This window comes from Tribolium castaneum, chromosome 1 (assembly GCF_031307605.1).
Source record: "Tribolium castaneum strain GA2 chromosome 1, icTriCast1.1, whole genome shotgun sequence".
Taxonomy (NCBI): domain Eukaryota; kingdom Metazoa; phylum Arthropoda; class Insecta; order Coleoptera; family Tenebrionidae; genus Tribolium; species Tribolium castaneum.
Window position 1 is genome coordinate 21574593 of NC_087394.1, and position 23084 is coordinate 21597676.

At 35.0% G+C, this 23084-nt stretch overlaps 1 protein-coding gene across 4 annotated transcripts in view; it reads left to right on the forward strand.

Annotated features, from left to right (window-relative positions):
* The window catches only part of LOC656709 (uncharacterized protein), a 36007-nt gene that overhangs the window by 4100 nt on the left and 8823 nt on the right, over positions 1-23084 (forward strand). Inside the window, exons 2-4 of one of the 4 annotated variants that reach the window (XM_008201008.3) lie at positions 1003-1711; positions 16803-17517; positions 17567-17786. In XM_008201008.3, the coding sequence (XP_008199230.1) occupies positions 16830-17517; positions 17567-17786 (908 nt within the window). In that variant the 5' untranslated portion in view covers positions 1003-1711; positions 16803-16829. Of the gene's footprint in view, positions 1-1002; positions 1712-13832; positions 14059-16716; positions 16744-16802; positions 17518-17566; positions 17787-23084 lie in introns of those variants that run through there. The other 3 variants (XM_015978190.2, XM_064354764.1, XM_015978191.1) reach the window with 3 other exon arrangements.

Below are 23084 nucleotides of genomic sequence, written 5' to 3' on the forward strand. Positions count from 1 at the left end.
TAAAAAACACAACACTTACTTTAAAGAGAGTCAAACTGACTTTAAAATGACATTACAATTAAATCTTGTTCGCATTAAAAAAATAACTGCATGCTACCCCCCTTTAGGGGTTGAAGTAAACTAAGTGAAGTGAAGTGAAGTGAACTAAGACGCGAACGCAAAGTAGAGATTTAAGTGTCCGCCCTCGAATAAGTATAAAATTAACCGGTCTTATTAGTATTTTTGAGTAAAATGAGTCAAAAATTGGAATGGACTGTTTTCAGTGGGCCACTCTGTATAAATAACTACTACGGTCTAAAGATACGTAAGATGTTTGATTCGAAATACAAGTCCGGTATAGTAAGAATTTCAACCGGACTAATCCGGTTACAGCTGAAAATTGATTGCAGTAAAAGCGTGCTTTACAGGAGAAGCGCATAAAAATTTCGATTTTTAACTAGTCTAAAATCACACGTGACCATCACGTGTAATGAGATGCACATTTAAACTTTTTTTTGGTATATGTCTACACAAGATTTTTTCTTATCTTTATGGCATTTTATTTGAATTTGCAAAAATAAAATCAAATCAGATAGAAGCAAAACCGGATTGTTCCGGTGATTGAAGTAATTAACATTCTCTCACATTTCCTTCTTCATTTAAAAGTAGCACAGTATCTAGCGCGCTACCTCAGGTTTTAGAATGTTTTCACACAATGAGTTTTTAAAATAAAAACAGTCATTGTCATAAGGTGTTGGGTTTAAATTTTATCTAGGCATTAATCTGATCAATCAGGCTACAATTCCGTGGGTGGTTTTTCTGTTTATTAACAAATAATAAGGGTTACAAAGTTTGTCTTTCTTATCCCTATCTCCAATAAGTCCTAATTGTTAAACTGTTATCTTCGACATTCGTAAAGGAGTAGTCATTTTCTTTACCCGTAATGACATAGCAATTTAATTATAATTGCGTTCTAGTACAGTTCTGTCAGAAATTAAGTAAGGTTAAGTCTTTCGTAAATAGTGATTTCAGTTGTTAAGGCATCTCCAGCCGAAAATCCGAGCTGCAAGGTTAAGCCTCGTCAAGAACCGGTACGCCATCCTCTTGTACTTTTTGGCGAGCCCCTTCTGTTGCCAGGGCCCCTCTAGCCCACAAGTGGCAAATCAAAAATCGTCGTCGCTTTTCCCCCCATTTGGCAGTCTTGACGAAAACACAACGACGAGCACAAACATTGTAAATTAAGCGGTCTTATCAGGAGCGTGACGTGCGCTGGATCCATCTATCAGTCCGGCAGCTTCATCTGCGAGCGGCACCTCAGCAGCATCCCCGGCACGTGAACTATCTCCGTAAAAGCTGGTCCTGGGGGAAAGGTCTCGCAGTTCCAACCTCGGCACTTGTGGTCGGTGAGCCAGTACACACCTAGCTCTTGTTCGCGGTGCATGTGGTGGACGTTACGGAGCGTAACCAGTTACAACCGGCTCTTCAGTTTCCTCGATTCGACATATTGGAGCCGATTTCCCCGAACAAAGACCTAGCCAGTCCGAAACTGGGGCGCATCACCAATAAGTTAAACATAAGTGGCTGTGATTTTTCCGCGGTGGTTTGCAGAGACCTCAACGAACCGAAACGCACCAGGAGCTGCTCTCCGGGACGACGGCGGAGACTCCGGGGATTCACTAACAAGCGACAACTGCTGCGCCGAAACGGCGGTTGATTTCCTACACACGCACAAGTAAGTCTCCGGAAAAAAACCCAATGTGTAAATCAACGCACCTCTTGGTGATATTAATGTCAGGCCAAGAGGATAAACTGAGATAGTTATTATAGTCGCAGCGGATAATTCTAGAAAGTGGCTATTTTAAGATTTTGCAATAAGGATAAGTACTTATTACCAGCTTAGGTAAAAGTTGCTTTGCTATTTATACATGTGGACTGGTTTGCAGCCTCATTCAGTCAAAGTAATACCAATTAAAACCTAATCAAAAGCACACTCTTTGGTTATTTATTTTCGTTAACGGAATGAAAATATTTACCAATTTCTGTTCACAATTAAAATGGAGTCATCGAACATGACTGGCATTGGCTGTTTAATAACAAACACCGATAAATGAGACAATTCCATCGCACAGCCCGTTTGTAACCTTTAAACAATATTTTTGTGCAAAAATTAATTAACCAAGGTCGGTACCTTAAAACGGTTAAAAAGCACTTCGTATGCAAGTCACTCATTAAGATACTCGCGGCTAAATTAATTTTAATTATTACTGTCGGCATAAATTTAGCACCACGATTTAGATCAATCTGCCGCTGTTATTTGTTTGTCTGTGCGAATTTGATAAAAACTGCCATTTCCACAGGAAACACCACTTACAAAATTCCACGGTTATAAATAGAAATCAATAAACAGAAACAAGCGGTTACTCACAGCATTGTTCAAATTTTTGATAATTATCTGTAAGTGTGATGATTTGGGTAAATAAAGAACTGGACGTTCCAGCAGCGGAAGTACCAAAATTGCCATAACCGTACAATCGGATTTCCGATTATAACCTGTCTCTAGTAATAATTAATAGAAATGGTGTACAACACCGCAAATCTATTATTACGGCTTGTTTAACAAGTGTGATCAACCGCATTACCGCAATAATTGAAAAATTCCTCTCTTTGAATAATTTCCGAATAAGTCATGCAGAAAGTGGACTGAATCAATTTTTATCTTGATTTCGACTATTTTTATCCCTATCTTGTCTATTTATAACCTGATCAGATATTTTTAAAGCCGCTTCTCGAGTCCGAGTCTCAAGTGGAATTTTCCTTTTTGGGTATTAGCTTCCCGATCACATATCGATTAGTTTTGAAAGTGTCATTTTCAAAGTCTGCACTTTCCAATGATTGTTGTCAAGGTGGCTCTAACTAATGCAAAATGTGTGCTCGATTATGTAACTGAATTTATAGTCAATTTGTTCCGATCGGTTTCATTGTTCACACGATGAATAAACATTATTCACGCGAAAGGATCTTCATGCGTTTCAGGTTTTCAGCTAAGGTCGCAGCGCTGAAAACGTCTAGACACTTTTAATATTTGCGAGAAATTTGTTTCAAACGAAAACAATTTATTTTGCGGTGGGTGTTGTGGTATTTATGAAGTGTAGCAAATATAAATTTCCATGTTACGAATGATATATGGCATCAACACCTGTTTCACTTTCACTTGTTTGTCGCTATTTGCAAAAACCACAAACAGAATATTTTGCAAATTGAAATTTCGGGTTGTGAGAAAATTTATGGTCTACTGACACAGGAGATTAGTTTTTCAAGTTCAACAGTAGGCTGATAACTTTATCAGCACAGTGTTTCGAGTGAATGAGAAGCGTGGAAATCTGCAAACAGTTTTGACCACATATACAGGGTGACCCAGGGGCGTGTATTCGGTCTATAACTTTTTTGGTAATTGAAATATTACTTTGCTGTTTTTATTATCCTATAGATCGACTTAAAATCCACAAACTAAAAATATTTTTATTATGCACAGGGTGTTGTGTACAGAATGGTGAACCAAAGTTATTTTTTTTTAAAGGAACGCCCTATATATTTTTGCATGATTGGAATCTACGCAAAAAATAATGTAACTTTATGTGAACTTTATGTGGGTCTCTCTTTTTTTTGTTTTGGAATTATTCAACTTTTCGTTATAAAAAAGACCAATTTTTGAAAAATTACTGCACAGCCGCCTGTGAATATTTTCCGGCAAATTTGCAACAGAAAAATTTAGAATACCTTGCAGTTTTAGCAACTAGACGTCTTTTAGTTAACAGAGTGTACCAAAGTTGAATAACTCATTTTTACAGCCTGTATTTTTTTGATAGCATTTTTGATAAGCTTTCTAACGGTGTGGGGTTTGCATAGCAAATTTAAAATATCTTTCGAGATTTTTCAAAAAAAATAGTTTTTTATCCTAGAATTTGATAAGAGATTTTAGTTAAAGCACGCAGATAATCAGAGTGTACCAAAAAGCAAAAAGTTGAATAACTCATTTTTTCAAATGGAACAGTCTGTATTTTTTGATAGCATTTTTGATAAGCTTTCTAACGGTATGGGGTTTGCATAGCAAATTTAAAATATTTTTCGAGATTTTTCAAAAAAATTAGTTTTTATCCTGGAATTTAATAAGACAAATGGTAATTTATTTTTTGATATGTACTAATGTAACTAATTACATTAAGTAATATAATTATTATTAAATACATAAATTAATTTTGCTCATCAAGAATTAATAATAAAATAAATAAAAAAAGAAAAAAAAACTAAACACTAAGAAATATTTAAAATTTGCTATACAAACCGCATATTATTCGAAAGCTTATGAACAATGCTATCGATAGGTGTAACAAAATACATGGTGTTCCATTTGAAAAAAATGAGCTTCTCAACTTTTTGTGTTTTGGCACACCCTGTACATTATCTCCGTGTTTCAAGTAAAAGTCGACTATTGCTAAAACTACAGGGTATTCTGAGTTTTTCTGTTGCAAATTTTTCGAAAAATATTTATAGGCGATTTTGCAGTGATTTTTCAAAAATTGGTCTTTTTTATAACGAAAACTTGAATAATTCCGAAACGAAAAGAGATAAACCCATAATAGTTTATATAAAGTTACATGTTTTTTTGCGTAGAATCCAATTATGCAAAAATATATAGGTGTTCTATTAAAAAAAATGTAACTTTGGTTCACCACCCTGCATACAACACCCTGTGTACAATAAAAATATGTTTAGTTTGTGGACTAAACGTCGATCTAACGGATAGTGAAAACGCCATGGCAATATTTCAAATAATAAAAAAGTTATACACCGTTTACGCACCCCTGAGTCACCCTGTATTTTTTATATTATATATTATATTTTATATTATATTGGCTTTTTATTGGCAAAATCCATTGGATTGTAGGTGCCCAAAGCATTTTTGTCATTCTGGAAAATTCTTCACACCTCTATATGGTGAAAGTATCATCGCCGTTACATTTAGCACAGTCCCGATAAGTCGCTGATTACCATTGCAGATTTTCCAATCAAACCTGCTTTTCCTGCTCCCAGTTCAATACCACCAGTTCTATTAAACAATCTTTACACAATCTGTTTGAATTCTTATCAAGTTAACCTTGGTGGTCCTATCCTAACAAAGCTGCACAACCGTGGTAGCACCCATTACGTACTAACTCAATCATAAAGAGCAAACTTGATCGTTACTGACGCAACAAGTTTCTGATGCGGAACTTCACGTATCGACCAAGAATTCAAAACCACACCTCAAAAATTTTTTTAAACAACCAGCCCTACCGGTAAATTCTGACGTCATTGGTATTGTTTCGATGGGTGTTAATTATGGTATGCTGGAAGGATGTCATTACGACACCGTGCAAACTTTCCTCGATCGAGAGAAAACAAAGAAATTTGCTAGAAAAACTGGTTTTTCCTAGACTGAACTAGACCCGCAGAAGTCTTTATGTAATGGTTACTGCAGGGGGGATTCACTCAAAAAATCGAGTAGAAAACGAACGCAGGATATGTGCGTGAAAATAAAAATATTTTTACTTTCATCGGTACTTCCGCACTGTTGTATAACCGTTGCTAGAACGTTTTACTGCTTTTTGCGGACAGTCTAGAAATAAATTTGGATTCTGCCGGGATTTAAAACCCTTTTGTCTATTGTTAGAACCTTATCTCAAGTGGAGATCACAACTGTGCTATTTTTAATTAATCTCGTCATCAACAAGTCTACAAAAAGATCAAAGGTATTTGCGATCAATCTATTCAAAAATGTAAATTTCAAGTCCCGGAATGTCGGCTTATCTCTTATTAACTCACAAATTAGGCTTTAAAATGTAATTACCATACACTTTGACTAAGCAAAATAAAATTATTATTAATATATTTTTAAAGCTTGACAAACATTTTTGTAACATTAGTCACAAAAACGTTATGCTCCTGGGGGTTAATTTCCTGATTAGCAGTGAATTGACTGCACCCCTGCGGAAATTCAAATTCGATGAAGATAGCCGGTCACACGCCCCATCAGACAATGTAAATAACTATTAGATGACGTCAAGGAAATGTCAAACACCGACCTAGCAACTAACAGTAAGAGAAAAGTTGTGAATAATTAATTGGTGATCACGTCCTTCAAAAGAACACGTGTATTTGCAATAATTTATATAAAACAACATCGTTTTAAAAAGCCACAGGAATGGCTGACATGTTGACAGTTGTCGAGGTGAATAAACTTGGTCAAAACATTAAAGTTGTCATTAGAGTTTTTTTCTGTTTGATCGAAAATTGTTTAATATGGAAAACCTGTTATTGCTACATGTTGTTTGTGAATAATAATGTTTGTAAAATTAGAACTAACGTTTTATTCATTGAGCAATTTATTGCACGTCGTTTTAAAGTTCACGTTGGGCAATGGACCAAATTGAAAATATTGTCCCTAGACAAAAGTAATGACATTTTGGATGTCCGAATAGGGGATCTCCGAAACTTAGAGGTTTGACTTAGAGGTTTCTCGGGTCCGTTTTTTGAGAAAATAATTTTGGTCAAAATCGCATCCCACTATTGTCTTTTGTTTTCGACTTATAAACAAAAGTTGACATTTTAGCTAAATCTTAAACAATTCATATCATCCTTATTATAAAAGATACACATTTGAAACAAAGACATTATAAAGGCACTTTTTTACGGAGAATTTAGTAATGTTATCAGCGATTTTTTCTAATCATTCGTTTAGCTGTATTAACATAAAGTTGTATTTTTTTAAATAGAAATCATAATTGGCTATGACATTTTTGAAAAGTTTATTTTTTTCTGATTTCATATGTATTTGTGTAATACAATATTTTTAAATTATTAAAAAAAACATTTCGCTTTTTTATAATAGGTCATGAAAAAAGTTTTGGATTTTTAATTCAAACTATGAAAAATGTATTACTCAACAAGTTTTTATAATTTAATGATTTTTTAAACACTAATTAATTCAAAAGCAGCATAATAAATAATCATTAGATCAAATTTTTGCGAATAATAAAAATTATTTGTTTTTAGATTTAAAATGGCAAGCTTACATTGTCATTCTATTTTCTAATTAAACATGAAATGTTGGAAAAAAAAGAAAAAAATTATTAATTGTATGATTGCCTGTAAATGAAATTTTACTTTACAAAAAAATATCAATCCAAACACCAAAATCAAATCCCATCTGCGGTAAAAAAATACTTAACATTATCAACGTCACCTCCATTGCAAATTACTAAATCATAAAAAAGTGTCATCAAATAGTTTGTGGCGCATCGTTTTCAATTTTTTGCACATTTTTTTATGTAATCAAAATCGTATATTTGTTTAATTGAAAATAACTTTAACATAGATTATTTTGATAATTTCACATTTTTTACTTTAATAACCGTTCAAAAAATTTTTAGATTATTCACATCTTTTATATGAAATAATTTTTCCATGGCCAACTACTTTAAAATATTTTAAATATATTTTTTATCAAAAGTATATAAAAATATCAAACTGTATTTATATTGTTTTCAGTTAGAAAAAAATAAGTTTTTCGAAAATGTCATAGCCAACTGTATAAAAAGGAAGATATGAATTTTTGAAGATTTCGCTAAAATGTGAACTTTTGTTTATAAGTCGAAAACAAAAGACGATAGCGAGATGCCGTTTTGACCAAGATAATTTTCTCAAAAAACGGACCCTAGGCATCCAAAATGCAGCACCCTGTACAGATTTAAAAATCCATTAGCATATCGCATCCGGGTTAGTAAATAGAACAAGTCACTTGATTAGGCTCGTGAGAACACTAGACGATGACGAGGAACTGCCATCTACTGATTTACGATCTTAATTGACCAAGCGCTTACCTACCGCAAGAATTTATCGGAAAGCAAAACTGTTATTCGAAACAATAGTCAGCAAAATGCCTGTAAATTAAACTTGCAAATGCGGGTAGAAAGTATGGCAGAGACCTACTTTTGAATCGAGAAGACAAAACAAATTTTGAAAATTTTGCTATGCCAGGACCGTTCCCACGTCGATTTTCCTCTATGCAAATGCTTATTGGCAAATATTCGTTAAATAGGATATTGGGTACACACGTAAAGCCCGCAAGGCGCGGTCAAGTGGAGCAAACTTTGCAGAAGGAAAGTAAATTCGTACCGACACTTGATGCTGAGTAATCTTGATAGGACAGAGTTCCGTTAAATTGATAAAAACTCGGCCACTTGTTGGATTTTTTCTACAAAACTGTACCTAGACATTCGTATCTGTCAAAAACAATTTATAATGCTTCCTTCGGTCAGAACGAACTGGTTTTGGCGAGTTACAAGTCCACAAGGCATTTGCTTGGGATATGCAAAATGTTCTCCGAATTTGTGAATGCCAAACATTTCACACTTGTTTGAAATATTCGGAAATTGTATGACTACTAATTACCTACATTCACCAAATTTTTACGAAAAGTAAACGAAACGACATATTTATGTAATTACGCCTATCATAAAATTACATAATTTGATCTATGAAGTAATAAAATAAAGAATAATAATAACGTAGCCTAGCCTTGAGAAGATGTCACTTTGTTTTCTTACACTGAACTTTTTGGGTTTTTTCCTCTAGTTGGAAATTATTTTCTTCTTGTTGCGCTTAATTACGTACATCATCATCATTTGGCCCGGAAAATTCTGATAAAAAAATGTGTTTTCAGATACGTGCTAATTTATGTGACTGGAGGAATAAATTACAAATTACTGACGATTTCCTGTTTGCTAAAACAGTTTCTAGCTCTCACAATTAAGGATTTCTTCCGAAACCTTAAAAAAGTTTCCGATTTGATTTAACACCCACAATAGCCAGTCATTAACTTTATCTCATCAAATTAAAATAACTAATTATGCAGAGATATAAACAAAATAAAAAATGTAATCAGTTTAAACAAGATGAGTGGAACGAAGAACAAAGCGCAAGCCTCAAGGATTTGCAAAGATTTGACCTCAAAAACCGAAAAACGTATTTTGACTGACGTCTCTGTAAAAAATACCGAAAAAATTGTGTAATTATTATGAAACCGGCCAGGGGCCAATGCAAAATTGCGACTTTGCATAAATTACGGAATTTGAGGCTATTAATAATAAATAATAGTTTTTTTACATCACTTGAGTCTATACCAGGAAACCAGCTGATTGAGCAATTTCGCGATTCTTGTTATTAAACATGAAAGAATCAATTATTTCGCAAATGCACAATATCGAAAAATCATGGTTAAAATCATAATTAAACACTATTGTTGAGAATTTTTCACGCAACGGGTGATGTAACTCGCATTGAGTGAATCTCCCAATCAAAACACGGTCTGTGGGTCTATTAATTTTTATGTACGTGTCAATTATGGTCGGAGACATGTTTCGAATGTGTAAAAATCTTGTAAATGCCGTTATGCATGAATTAGAAAATAAAATGCCTCGATGTCTCCACAGATGCATAAATTTAAATTGATTAGCGATTGATGGAGACTCCTTTTCTCAAATTGACATCATTACACGCGAAATGGACCAGGAATTTCATTTAGGGAACCCACGACTGCCCACGGGTTCATTCGAATCGTTAAACTTGAAATATACAGCGTGGAATTTTTAACTGGAATAAAATCCATAAGTTTGATTTAGGGAATTTTGGTAAAAATTCCTGAAATAGGTCTATTTTTATTTTTCCCTGCCTACTATTTGGTGCATCTAGTTTTCATTGATCTGTTGTCACAAATCCACAGCCACCTCTTACTTTTTTTTGCAAATCTAATGCTATGTCAAGTGACACCTCATATGAAAGCCCTTTTCGGAAGCATAACAACACACTATTTGTTTTTTGAGTTTTTTCAAAGCCTACGTGATAAAAAAAATAAAAACCAAATTTATAAGTTGAACATTATTTAATGCAACAATTGTTCAAAATGGGCACCGTTTCTCTCCTGGGCAATAACATAACGATAGTAGCATGAATTTCTAACATTTTGCAATATTTCTATGTGATTTGCCTAATTTCAACTTATAAAAATTGATTTTCATTTTTTTTATCGCGAAGGCTTTGAAAATATTCAGAAAACAAAGAGTGCGTTGTATTCCTTGCCAAGTGCTCTTTCACATGAGGTGACATACCGTTACATTTGAAAAAAAAGTTGGAGGTGGCTGTGCTGTTTTGACAGCAGATAAACAAAAACCATATCCACCAATGATGGGCAAGATAAAACAAAAGCTTCCTGTTTCTAGAATTTTTACAAAAATTGCCTATATCCAAGATATGAATTTTATTCCAGTTTAAAAAGTCCACACTGTATAATTGACACAATATGTTTAACCGCGGCTTTGTTTTTCATTATTGACATTTAAGTTGTGCAAAAATTTGCTCGCCACACAAAACTTGTTTTTAATTTTGTTATGAATAAATTTCGATAATTAGATAACCGGCCATTAATAATTTAACGCAGACTACCGAATTCGTGGAATTGTGTCTCAGTTTTCACTTAAACCTTTATAGTAATTTGTTTGTTTCATGGACAATCAGCAGTAAAAATTGACTTTGTCCCCCCACATGAGCAAACCTTTTCGCTTTTATCAGAATTTTCGTCCAAGCATGTCAATTACAACATGAAAAAATCCAATGTCAAGTGAAATTAAATTGTTTTGACGATAGATCCGCTTGGTAAATTTCGGGCCTTAAACGTTCCCATATCCGCAATCGAAAATAAATATAATTAACAACTTCTCGAAACAGAATCCACCTAACTAATTAATGGTTTTGAATCACTAGACCATTAAAATAATTAGCTTAATATGGCACGGGTTATATCATGAATATTACTGAAGCCATCCATCGTAAATACAAATAACAACACACAATAATTGCGTCTTCAACACTGCCAATGTTGGTGGGCCTTCAAGCAATTAAATAAAATAACTGCACTTTTCTCGAGTGAAGTCACGTGCGAAAAACCCATCCAAAGGGAAATTCGCAACTGACTTTGCAAGGACGATCGAATGAATATAAGCTTACTGTCGAACAAACATACACACATCTTCATTCTGGGACAATTTCAATGCGAAAATCTGCCAACCAGAAAAGGTTACGGATTTTAACAAGGATGTCATTAAATATTCAACAAACATGTTATTAACTTAAACTGCTATCTGATAAACGTTCGTCTTAAGGGATTTGCTTCTCATCCATACAATGGTAATAGCTTTAATCCTTATTCTTTTCGCAAAAAACCTGTGACTTGAACGTGTACTTGTATTTTTAAACACCAGGAAATTATAAAAAGCGAATATATTTAACATTTGTATTTTTGGTACAATAACCTTTTCGTTAACAAACAACGAATTTATGCATGATATTTTTTGCCTCTGTACACCTGTTATCAAATATTCGTGCCGCTTATTATTTTCAATTTGACAATAGCAAATTTAGTATAATTTGGCCTCTGTAAAAATACCTGTAACGGTAATTGTAAAAATTTGTACAACAAACTTTGGAACTAAATACAGCATGACACGTAAAAATACAACTGATTAGTTTATGATAATGAACTTGTTTATTTGAGATACAGTGGCGGAATTAGCTCCTAATTTTTGGGTGGGCACATAGGTGGGCCAACAAAATTTTTTTGGGCGCATAACACCTAATATCAGTAATAAATAATCTAATATTTTTCCCTTAACGATAATGTCCAGATTTCAGTTAATTTTGCATGTTGCCAAACTAATAAACTGATCAAAAAATGATTTACTAAATTAAAAAAAATCTGCAGCCGCATGAAAAATAACATCAAGTGCGTTTTCTATGAAACTTTATTTTATCGTTTAAAGTTGCATCAGATTTGTATCTTCCAGCAAAAATTTTCTCGCTTAGAAACGATTAATTTCAAAATGCGTACTTACATCCCTAACTTTTTTGAGTATTTTAGTTTTTGACTCAACATTTTAATATATTTATACCTATAGATGGAATCCTCATTCGCTTATAATACTATTAATTTTCATCGGTTTGGAGTGGATGTATTTAAAACTAGTAAATTTTAATAAATATTAAATAATAAGTTATATTAGATTATAATTACTCACAATGTAACAAAATTCCTTTATTTTGATTAGAAGAATTAAATTAAACGTTCTCAGAGTTTATAAAGACTTCGGTATTTTTGATTCGATTCTATACTTTAGTTAGAGCCAAACCAAAAATTAAGACTTTCGTTTGTCACAAAAAGATGTAGATGGTCTTTGTAATTAAATTCGAATCTAAATCTGATTCAAAATCTTTTTTATTGGTTTCAATAGATACCAATAAGTTTTCTGAACCAGAGGGCTTTTTTTCAAAAATCAAAGAAAACGAAACTTAGGTTTTTGAACATAATTTTTTTACCTTTTTTTACAAAAAAAACATGAACCAATTTTTTAACGGTTATTTATTTTTATAAATGTAATTTATGTTTATGCAAAGTAGCAAAGATTCAAAATATCGTATGTATTGCTCGTGACGTCCGAAATAAAAATGAAAAAAGTAAATTACACGCTGCAATAAGTGTAAGCATATTTATTTTTTTAAACATGTACCTGCAGACAAAAATTACCAGAGTTATAGTGTAGACGATAATAGTGCTTATAAAAACAATCTAAAATTTCAGCATCCTCGACTTATTAACGACAAATTAAGATTATTTTGAATAATATATCCTATATCATTTCGTGTCTTGGTACTGACTGTGTTATCGCGAGCTGAATAAGCTTTTGGTGACAATAATAAAGAACTTGACTTACTAATTTAAAACCGTTTGAAATTTTAAACACATATTAATCACAATTAATTGGTAATTTTTTAGGTGGACACTGGTCCACCCGGGCCCACCCTTAGTTCCGCCACTGTTGAGATATTAACTTCAATGGGGTTTTATGCCAATTTTTCTTGGTTTTTCCTTTCGTGAATTTGTGTTTCATTCAAGACAATAAAGTAATAAAATTTAATCAACTGATTTGTGAGTTAAGTTTGTTGATTGTGAAGTGAGATCCGAATGCCATCTACTTAGCAGTAGATGAATTTTCTCGATTCATTAGGTGATTAAAAAGCATCATAAAAAATCCTGTAAATACCGGATTCAATGCGTGCCAGCAAATTTATTCGAAAGTGGCATTCTCCATGAAAAATTGCTTTTAATGTGTTCGTGTCGGGCGTTTTTTCCTCCTGCAATTACATTTTGTGCATCTGGTCGCGTGCAAAAACCGAAATGCTGTTATATCTTCGTTAATTGAGCTTTGGTAATAATTATAGACGTCTAGAAAGAAATTGCTGCACTAAATAGTTTTTGCCATTCCTTTTGATTAATTTTAATTAGGCGTTTGAACTTTAAATCGAATTTTCAATGCCAGGGGCTGACGTGCACCGACGTCATCCCACCAACGAAAAAGTGTCAGAATCCTTTGTTTGGTCGTGTTTTAATTGAGGAAACGTTGAGGCAGAATTCCAATAGATCTCGAGGAAGTGATTTTCCATATGCAAATAAAATTTTTCTCGATGTGTATGTTGCAACAGCGCGTGTTTTCAAACAACTCCAATAAATAAATTTATATACGGACGTGTGTGTGAATGCATGCGGACATAAATAATCACACTTTAAAGACATTCAACCGGAAAAAATGCAAACAATGGAAGGATCCGTGCGACACTTGCCTTAATACTCGTTTATAAATTTCCTGCACAATAGTCACCATTACGATAATATACAGGTTACTTCTCAAGGCTGTAACTGCACTATGAAATTATCCTTTTCACATTATGCAACATTTAGTGTGCTCAAAACTCCTTGAGTGCCCAGAACAGTGATTTCCCGAGTGTTAGGATGACAGTTGAAGTGCCAGCACAATGACGACCAATTATAAGAAAAAGTCCATTAGTTCCATCCATTCTAACGACGGCAGAATGGACCATAAACCCAGAAGGATGTCCGTTGGGAGCTTTTATTGGGCCATGATCGACTCCATGGTAAATCTTGACACCACAGCGCCTTACACTGCACTTTTTCAATCATTACAATCGATTCGTTCTGCTTCATGATCACCTCAGCCCCCTCTTGCAAATTTATTCGATCAGATTTGCAACTGCTCAATATTGCTTTGGCCGCGGCAGTTTTCGATTACATCTTTTGCAAGGAAAACTGAACCAGGTGATCAAAACGCAGTTCGGTCTAAGGTTACGTAACAGCTTCGCCGTTTTGAACAGCTTTTCGCCGTTTTCAAAGTGACTTGCAAAAAATCGTAATAGTTCAAAGAACTCATCTGAATTAAACAAGATTATTCCGCAAACCGCAGAATTATTCATTGGAATCGCATTAGCATTCGTTGCTTTGTATTTTGAATCGAAAATAACTATCTCAGTTTGACTTTGACTTGGCTCCAATCAGTTCCAACGCCAACAATTTGGATGTCCTCAATCCGCATTCTTCGCGTATCTGCGAATTTTTTGCCCACAAGTCTTGTTGACCCAAATAACTATTTTGCAATAATTGTGGATGCGAAATGGCCGTGACTTATAGAGGTGCATAAGTCATGCTGCATAAATTTTCCTTTGGGATCGCTTGGTCCGCAAAAGTGAAAATTGTGACCGAGTTCGTTTTTGAGGCCAATGTTTAGAATTTGTTCGCAAAAAGATGAAACTTTCTAATTATCACTTGTGGCGATTCATTGGAATCGTGTCGCAAACTGGTCTCCAACAAACGTTTAATTATTACATAATCGCCGACTTATTATTATCACTTTGAAGAGTCCTCCGAGTTCTTAGGCCGTAATTAAAGATTGCATCTAAGTTGGGCCTGCGTGCGCATCTTTGCGACCTTGTCACTCAATGGTACGGAAGTTTATAATAACATGTTTCCGACACTCGAATTAGCAATAATAACAAACTAATATGGGAACGCTCGTTTTTTATTGCTTTTTGTTCTTCTGCTGATCCACCTCAATGCTAGCCCAACCTTCAGGAGCGTCTCATTAAGAGTGTCATGGTGCGGTTCAGCACTTTTTAATTGACAGCAACACATATACAGCGTGTTCGGTAAATGGACTGCCATCGCTTTACTGCGAACTCACAGTAGTCATCAGAAAAGTACAATATTATTCTGCATTTGCATTTTTCTTTTTATTATGCTGTGAAGAACTAGAGAAACCTAAAAATGGCCAATGAGGGAACATGTTTTAGTATCACTCTTTTTGATGTATCAAGTAGTCTATTTGCAAAAAAGAAAAACTGTCACATCTGACAAAAACTTTCAATTAATACTCAGTGGCGTACAATTATACAATCATTTCGATGTCACAAGGAATTTATTGTTAAACTTCAAGTACTACCGACTTAAATTTGTATAGGAAATGCTCAATTGCTCAAACAGGTGACCATCTTGCTGTGTATTCACAAACCGACTTGTCTTAGCAATGATATTCGAACAGATCACAATTTTTTCGTATTTCATCCGGCAAGAGTTGGACCAACAGCTGTCAATTCCAATCTGCTTGTCTCTGACGAAAGCATTAACTGCTGTAAATCAACCTCTGTCCACAGTCGTTGGTCTAAATTCAAGTATTTTCAAAATTTCGGATGCGATGAACAAGATTAGCGAATACACAACGACAAGGAATGTGGTGATCTTGAAATCCTGCTTCGTAGAAACGATCTGCAGCTCTAACTTGTTGAAAATGTAAATTCTTTCTATTTTCACAACTCTAAAGTCTAAAATAAACCCAACAAACGAACACCCCTGATTTCAGTTAATCAAACTTGTCACATTGACAGTAGCAATCACGTTTTTTCTCAGAACACTCGGATTCCTGATTTCAGCCACAATCCCTGCCTCAGGTCTGATTGGGTAAACTGGAAAGACTATTGTTCGAACAAGAAGCAACATGGGAAAAATTTAACACTAGCTTTTGAATCCTGGTGGTTACCTTTACCACTCCTTAAGTGATGGCAGTCCAATTACCGAACACGCTGTATCTATCTACTGTTCTTCGGTTTTTGCATTCTCATGAACTAGGTTCATGGCTGCGTGAAGATAAATTGTTGATTTTTTCGCCATAGCGCCTCGAGCTTACGATGATGTAATGGCAGAACTCATCCTCAGTTTTGTTGCAAAATTCGTGTTTTTCCGGAAAGTAGGTACCAGTAGGAGTCTGGAAGGTTCTTTGCGACCGGTCCTGCGAAAATAAATGACTCTCTCGACCAACGTAAATCATAATCAAGTGCACCTCGCTGCAGGTTTATTTATACCTTAAACATATACTACTTTACAGCATTCCATCTTCGTGTCTGTAATTTTAGCACGCATCACGCCCGTGTTCCAAAAATAGCCGTACGAAGTCTTGTATCTGCGAGGAGCGCCTTTTTGTTCCTTAAAGGATTCGTGTTTTTATTTCCATTTAAGGCAGCAGCAATATTTCAGCTGTTGCATTGGGCAAGCGGGGTTGTTGTCCGAAGAGAGCAACTCGGCGTCCTTGGAAGTGCAAAAGCTACGCACCCACGTCTCCATCCTCACCGTTAACGACCTCACGCGTTTCCTTCTGATAGATCCAAAGTTTACTGTTACTTGGAGCGAAGCTGTGCTAGTGGCACTCGGCCGACTGAGCAACAATTCGCTCCGCGTCTACTTGCCCAAAATTTTTCCTGGTTATGACTCTCGAGGTCCGAGAGGAGATGTCGTTGCTGTTTTTGGGAGTTTGTTGATTTGTGGTTTTTTGCAGATCGAGGAGGGTGATCGCGGCCGCGAGATGACCGCGTCCCTCGACAACAACACCGTAGCCGGTGGCGACAACGCCGACAAAGGCAAGGATGACGTCTACACCGTCTCGATGACCGGCGGCTACGACAACAAGGGCTTCAAAGGCGACGGCGACAACGGCTGGCCCGGGAAGCCCCCGAACAAAGAGATCACCGACGAAGAAGCTTCCTCCCAGGGCAAATTCAAACTCTCGACCAAGGAGAAATGGCGGATACTGAAGAACGTGTCGTGCATCTCCTGCGCCTTCATGATCCAATTCACGGCCTTCCAAGGCACTGCCAACTTGCAGAGCAGCATCAACGCCAAAGACGGCCTCGGGACTGTTTCTCTGTGCGCGATCTACGCTGCTCTCGTAGTTAGTTGTATTTTCGTTCCCACATTCCTCATTAAGAGGCTAACAGTAAAATGGACCCTCTGTATCTCGCTGCTGTGTTACGCGCCCTATATCGGCTCGCAGTTCTACCCCAGGTTCTACACTCTGGTGCCGGCGGGGGTGCTGCTGGGCATCGGCGCGGCGCCCATGTGGGCCTCCAAGGCCACCTATCTCACGCAAGTGGCTGGCGTCTACGCCAAGCTCACCGACCAGGCCGTGGACGGAATCATCGTCAGGTTCTTCGGGTTCTTTTTCCTGGCTTGGCAGACCTCCGAATTGTGGGGCAACTTGATTTCGTCGCTCGGTGAGACGACCATTCACGCGCAAAAACCCAAATGACTTTTTTCTTACAGTCTTGAGCAACCCTCATGGAGGCGGCGGCGCGTCTACAAACTCAGCCGGCAATATTTCGTACACCAGGTGTGGCTCCGAATTCTGCACAGCGGTGGGCAATGAGAATGATAATCTTGCAAGACCTGACGATAAAGAAATTTACGAAATCTCGGCAATTTACTTGGCCTGCATTTTCTCAGCGGTTTTACTTATCGCCGTTTCGGTGGATCCTCTATCAAGGTCAGTCACATTACCGTTATGTTCTTTCGATGAAGATTAAGAGAACTTTAATTCGATTAAAAGACGGAATTTTGTTATACAACAAATACTTTATTCATGAAATATAGCTAATACAACGATTATTGCCATCGCAAAACAAACTAAAATTGAAAAATAGATATTTATACATAGGAATACACACCTTGAAAAAATTTTGAAGATCTCAAGAACCTTCGCTCATAGGTGGAACTGAATTGGCTTGATTGGAAATAAAAAAGTACCTACTGATTATTAATTCTTATTCTAATTTGGCTTTCAACAGAAAGCGAATTAATTTTTTTATAAATTTTTCTTTGCCAAACGTTTAATTAATCGTAATTTAAAATTTTATGTCTTATTAATAGATGAAGCAATTTTGATGTCGTTTCTGATTATTTTTTCGTGAAACATTTTTAATGGTGCATATTTAAAAAGCAAAAATTAGTGTAGAAAACGTAACCAAACATAAAATAAAACCTTCACTAAAACAATCCAAGTGTTAAAAAGCAATAGATTTTATAGCTTTGAAGTCATTAGGATCATCATAAGTATTTGTTACACAAACTGTCATTATTCAACTTAGGAATGACAGAAAATCACATTATTTTCAGTTATTATAGCATGGTTTTGGTTTGAGCTATAAACATTTATCATTTGTAGACATTTTTACAACACTAGTGATGATAACTAAATAATATTCAACTTATTATGCAAATATTAATTTTTTTGGTAAATTATTTTTATTGTTGTGTTGGAACTCAATATTCATAAGCAGTTAAACTATTGACAATGACTAATACCCTATCAATATTCAAAAGTGTCGGGCAACCTCTTGGGTAGTGATAAAGTACATCAAACTAAATTGAAAGTTTCTATGACAAAAAACTGTTTGAGCCTTTTTTCACGACACATAACTCTTAAAACTTGAATTTTTAAGTTAAGTTTTTGGTGCTTTAGATCATATTTTATTGACTCTAGTTAGCCGAAGCTAAAACTCTTGTTAAGATTAAAACTTTAAAAAATCTCAGTTAATATCTGATGATGCAATAAATTAAATTCGACATTATAGGAAAGAAAAGAGCAACAATTGATAGCGTTGCTAAAAAAATCAAATTTTATAAAATATTATATTAAAAATTCCAAATTAAGTTGCTTAAAAAATCTGACGTCTTTTTTCGCCATTCGAGAGTTTATCAACACTTTTGCATCACCCTGTAAATGACCAGGGTGACTATAAGAGACTGCGATTCTTGTTGTCAGTTTGGTTACAAATTTGAAATCATAATCATAATTTGTCAATCTTGACTATCAAATTTAAAAGTCAAAATTTTATACTTAATTGTCATTCGCTTCCGGCAGGCGATCGCTGGCAAAGCTGACACATGAATCGGCTCCACATAGTATTAGCTGTTTCAAAACTAATGAAAATGCCAACGTCGAATTTGTCCGAATTTTTTTTATATAAGATTGATGAAATTGATAAAATTAATGATTAAATATCTCATTGAAAATATAAATCATATTAGTAACAGCTAATCTTGAAAGAAAATGCGACGTTGGCGTTTTTATAGTTTAGAAATAGCTAGTAACAAGTTAGCAGAAATGCTGATAACTTAGTGCTGCCAATATATTTTTTGACAAATATATTTTTTATTCAAACAGTTAATTTAGTTATACTATAAAATAATTTTATAAAGAAGCTCTGTTTCTCCAACATTTGTATGTTTGTACTTTTGGCGAAAAAATGCTATCAGGTTTAGGCATTGTAACAAATTGCAAAGTCCAAGGTGACCCATGAGAAAAAATCGCCATATCTTCAGGCATTTATTGATACATAAACATAAACTTCAGCAAAATAGATGTCGGTCATTCAAATATACATATTAATTTATTGTCGAGATAATGCATCATAACTCTGGGAAAAAATGAAAAAAACATAAACAAACACCAATTTAGACCTGTTTTGTCGGTTCATAACTGTTTTATAACTTTTAGGAAATTTTTCCCAGAAGTTAATTAATTTATCAAACAGGCAGCCTCTGAACAAACATTTTTATAGCAATGAGACATCATCTGGGTAATAAAAATTAAAAATTTTGGCTAAACATGTAACTGCTGACGACGAGCAGATAATGTTTTATTGGTCTGATTGTGGCAACGTTATCATGCGGTTTACGAGGAGCCTTGAAAAGTACCAACATTTAAATTGAGAAACAACCCATATGGCGGTAACTTTCGGTGTTATCTATACCTCTATTCGTTGCAATCGAGTTGCTATTTTCTTTGTTATATTACATAATCGTGTGTTTTAAAAAAGCGATAATAATAATCATAAAGTTTTCACCTTGACTTGTAAGCATTGTGCCCATCTTGTTGGGCAATTTCCGCGGGCGCAAAAAACCTCCGTCGAGGCTGCCCAAAGGTCTACCGGACCTGACCTACCGCACAATTCTTTTGGTCACAACGGCCGCGTTTACGTAACTTTGGGACTTTGCCGCCTCCAGCTTCCGGTTCATTTAGTCCTCGCGTTCAGTCACCTTTGGCACTTCAGAGGTACTCGAATTCGAAAGCAATTAGAGAAGTCGATGGCCAATCGAGATTTGGCATCCACCTTTCTCCGGCGAAGGCCGCCATCTTGAATGTCTATAGGCTGTTATTTATCTTCGGCAAGGCCGCGTACTCGCCTGGAATGCTTCTCTAATTATACGGTTTTACCGATTGGTTAATCGACGACAGTCCGACGATCCGCTGCATTTTCGACCTTTTTAATCGATCCAACCTTCCCATATTGTGTTTGGTGTGTTTTATGGCTGCTCGTGATTTATTCGCACGCCAAATATTTGTTATTACGGGCCATAAAAGCTGCAATAGGCGACCCACAAGGCTGAGGAGCAATATTGACACTGAGGACGTTTCGCACTGTGTCGAGACGAATTTATGGCAGAAATTGCGTCAGTTTGCAAATGTGGAAAAATCATCCGGTTCGAAGCGGTTTCGATTCTGCAAATTTACTGGTACTTCGCAGTTTTCCCAACAAGACAATCCTCCAGTTACATAAAACCTCAATTAAAGACGGTTCTGGCGCCAGGAAGTACGCGAGACGTGTCCGACTTTCCTAGTTACAGAAATAAAGCTGTCCAGTATTCAAATTGACAGTTACAGTTAATGACTGCAACGAGCAAAAGGAGTACCATGTACATGGTACGTTTTATTCCGCTGCAACTTTTTGCTACTGTTGCAAATTTTACAAAAAGAGATTGATTTACACCTGAATTGGCATGCACTTATGCAACTTTTAAAACTTTCCTTTTGGAACCACCTTGGCAAAAAGATGCTTGCCCTTGAACTATGCCAATTATTGATTGTTTATAATTAACGTGAATATGATTGAACATGTGTGTGAACCAGTTAGTGCGAGACGTGCACACCTGTTAGATAAACCGCATTTATAATCAAGCAAAAAGTTGCACTGTGTTTATAACGTTATACAGGGTGAATTAACTAAAACGCTGAAATTTTGAATTTACATTATCATCGTTACTTGAGGTGTTTCCTGATACACATTTTTTGTTGAATCATCATTAGGAAAAGTATCGGTGATGAGAGAAAGGTTAAAAGAGCCTTTCCGGTAGTAAATGAAGCAAATAAACTTGGAGCAATAAAAGTGTGTGTTCCTCTGTTATGTAATAAGTCACTATACATTCTAATGCTAACTCAGCTGAACTATACTTGCATTCAGATGTAGATTACAATGCAAAAGTTGGTAATCACTTTGTGGAAGGAAATGAGTACTGTACAATTATTTACTGTAATTGTCTTTTTAATTAGGTATGTGTTACTCCGATGAATAATGAAATTGGCTAACTGATGGCTTTAATCGTGAAATTATCATATCAAATTACATAGCTGCAAGCATTTTTTTGTCAAATTGTGTTCCAGTTAGGTATGCTAGTTTTAATCTTTTCTGACACACATAAAAAGACAGATTTCATTCAGGAGCAACAGTCAAATAGTTTTTAATTTATTGTCTCAAAAAAACTTTTCCCGCAATATTTGAAACACACATTTAACCACCTTACACATCATAGCATATATGCCAATTTAGCTGTTATTTCCCTTAAACTAAATTAAATAAAACAGAAGCTAGCTGGTTTTATTTTTATATATTTTCTTTTTATACTCTTAACAGTACTGCATTTTTGTTACCAAGGCTTACACACAAGCAACGAATTGTGGCTTCTGTGTATTAAATTACTTTTAAAAATGGCAATAAATAAGATCGTAGAGGTTTTTTGAATTGTCTGGCACTAGACTGTCAATTGCAGTGTATGACTATCAATTTTTTAAAAGCTTTTATTTAACTTGCTTTGTCGTCTGTCTGTCTGTTTCATATTTTTTAAGTCGAATTTGAAAGGATTCCTGTTGTCCGAATGAATTGAAATTTTGCATACTTACGTAATCTGTGTGATGATCCAATCGTATATAGTTAATTACCCATTAAGGGGATTAAATTGGAGGTTAAAGTTTTAGCTTAAGTTAAAAAAGGATTTTCGATTGGTACATATACCCCATCTTATACCAACGCCATGTCAGCATTATGACGTCACGGTATGTGTGTAAAAAGTGCATGTAAACAGTACATGTGTGTAAAAAGTATATATGTACAAAAATTAAATAGAATAAGTAAAGACTAAAAAGCAAAAAAAATTAGCAAAATGTTTTTGGAAAAATGTTTTCATTTGAAAGATTATTGAAAAGTAAAAAACAATATTTTTTTATTTTGGTTTCACAAATTGTTTATTGTGAAACTGAAAGTAGTTTCACAAGGAGAACTTTTGTTCAACTCCTTTTAGTAATTTTTTTGGAGTTGTATTGGCAGTGCTGGGTTAGGTATCATCAGTCATCAGTCATCACTGTAATTTAATGTGTGATCTGTCAACAACGTCAAGTCGTTTATTGAAAAAGCCCGAATAATTAACAAAATTAAGAAGAAATAGTTTGAACAGATTTTGATAAGTTAAATTAAACAAAAGCAAACAACAAAAATAGAAAGAAGATAAAATAGTATTTAGAAGACTTAATTGTGGCACTTATTCTATTAGAGCACTCTGTCGTCGTGCTCCAAAACTATTCATTTTTTACTTTTTAGGGCATCTTTTACACATTTTTTATATTTTTTAGCTTTATTTGTGAACGATAAATTACTAAAAAATTATAAAGTGTACTTTACCAATGCCTCTCGGTAAATTAGCTATTTGTTGTGGAATGTTTAAAGTTTTC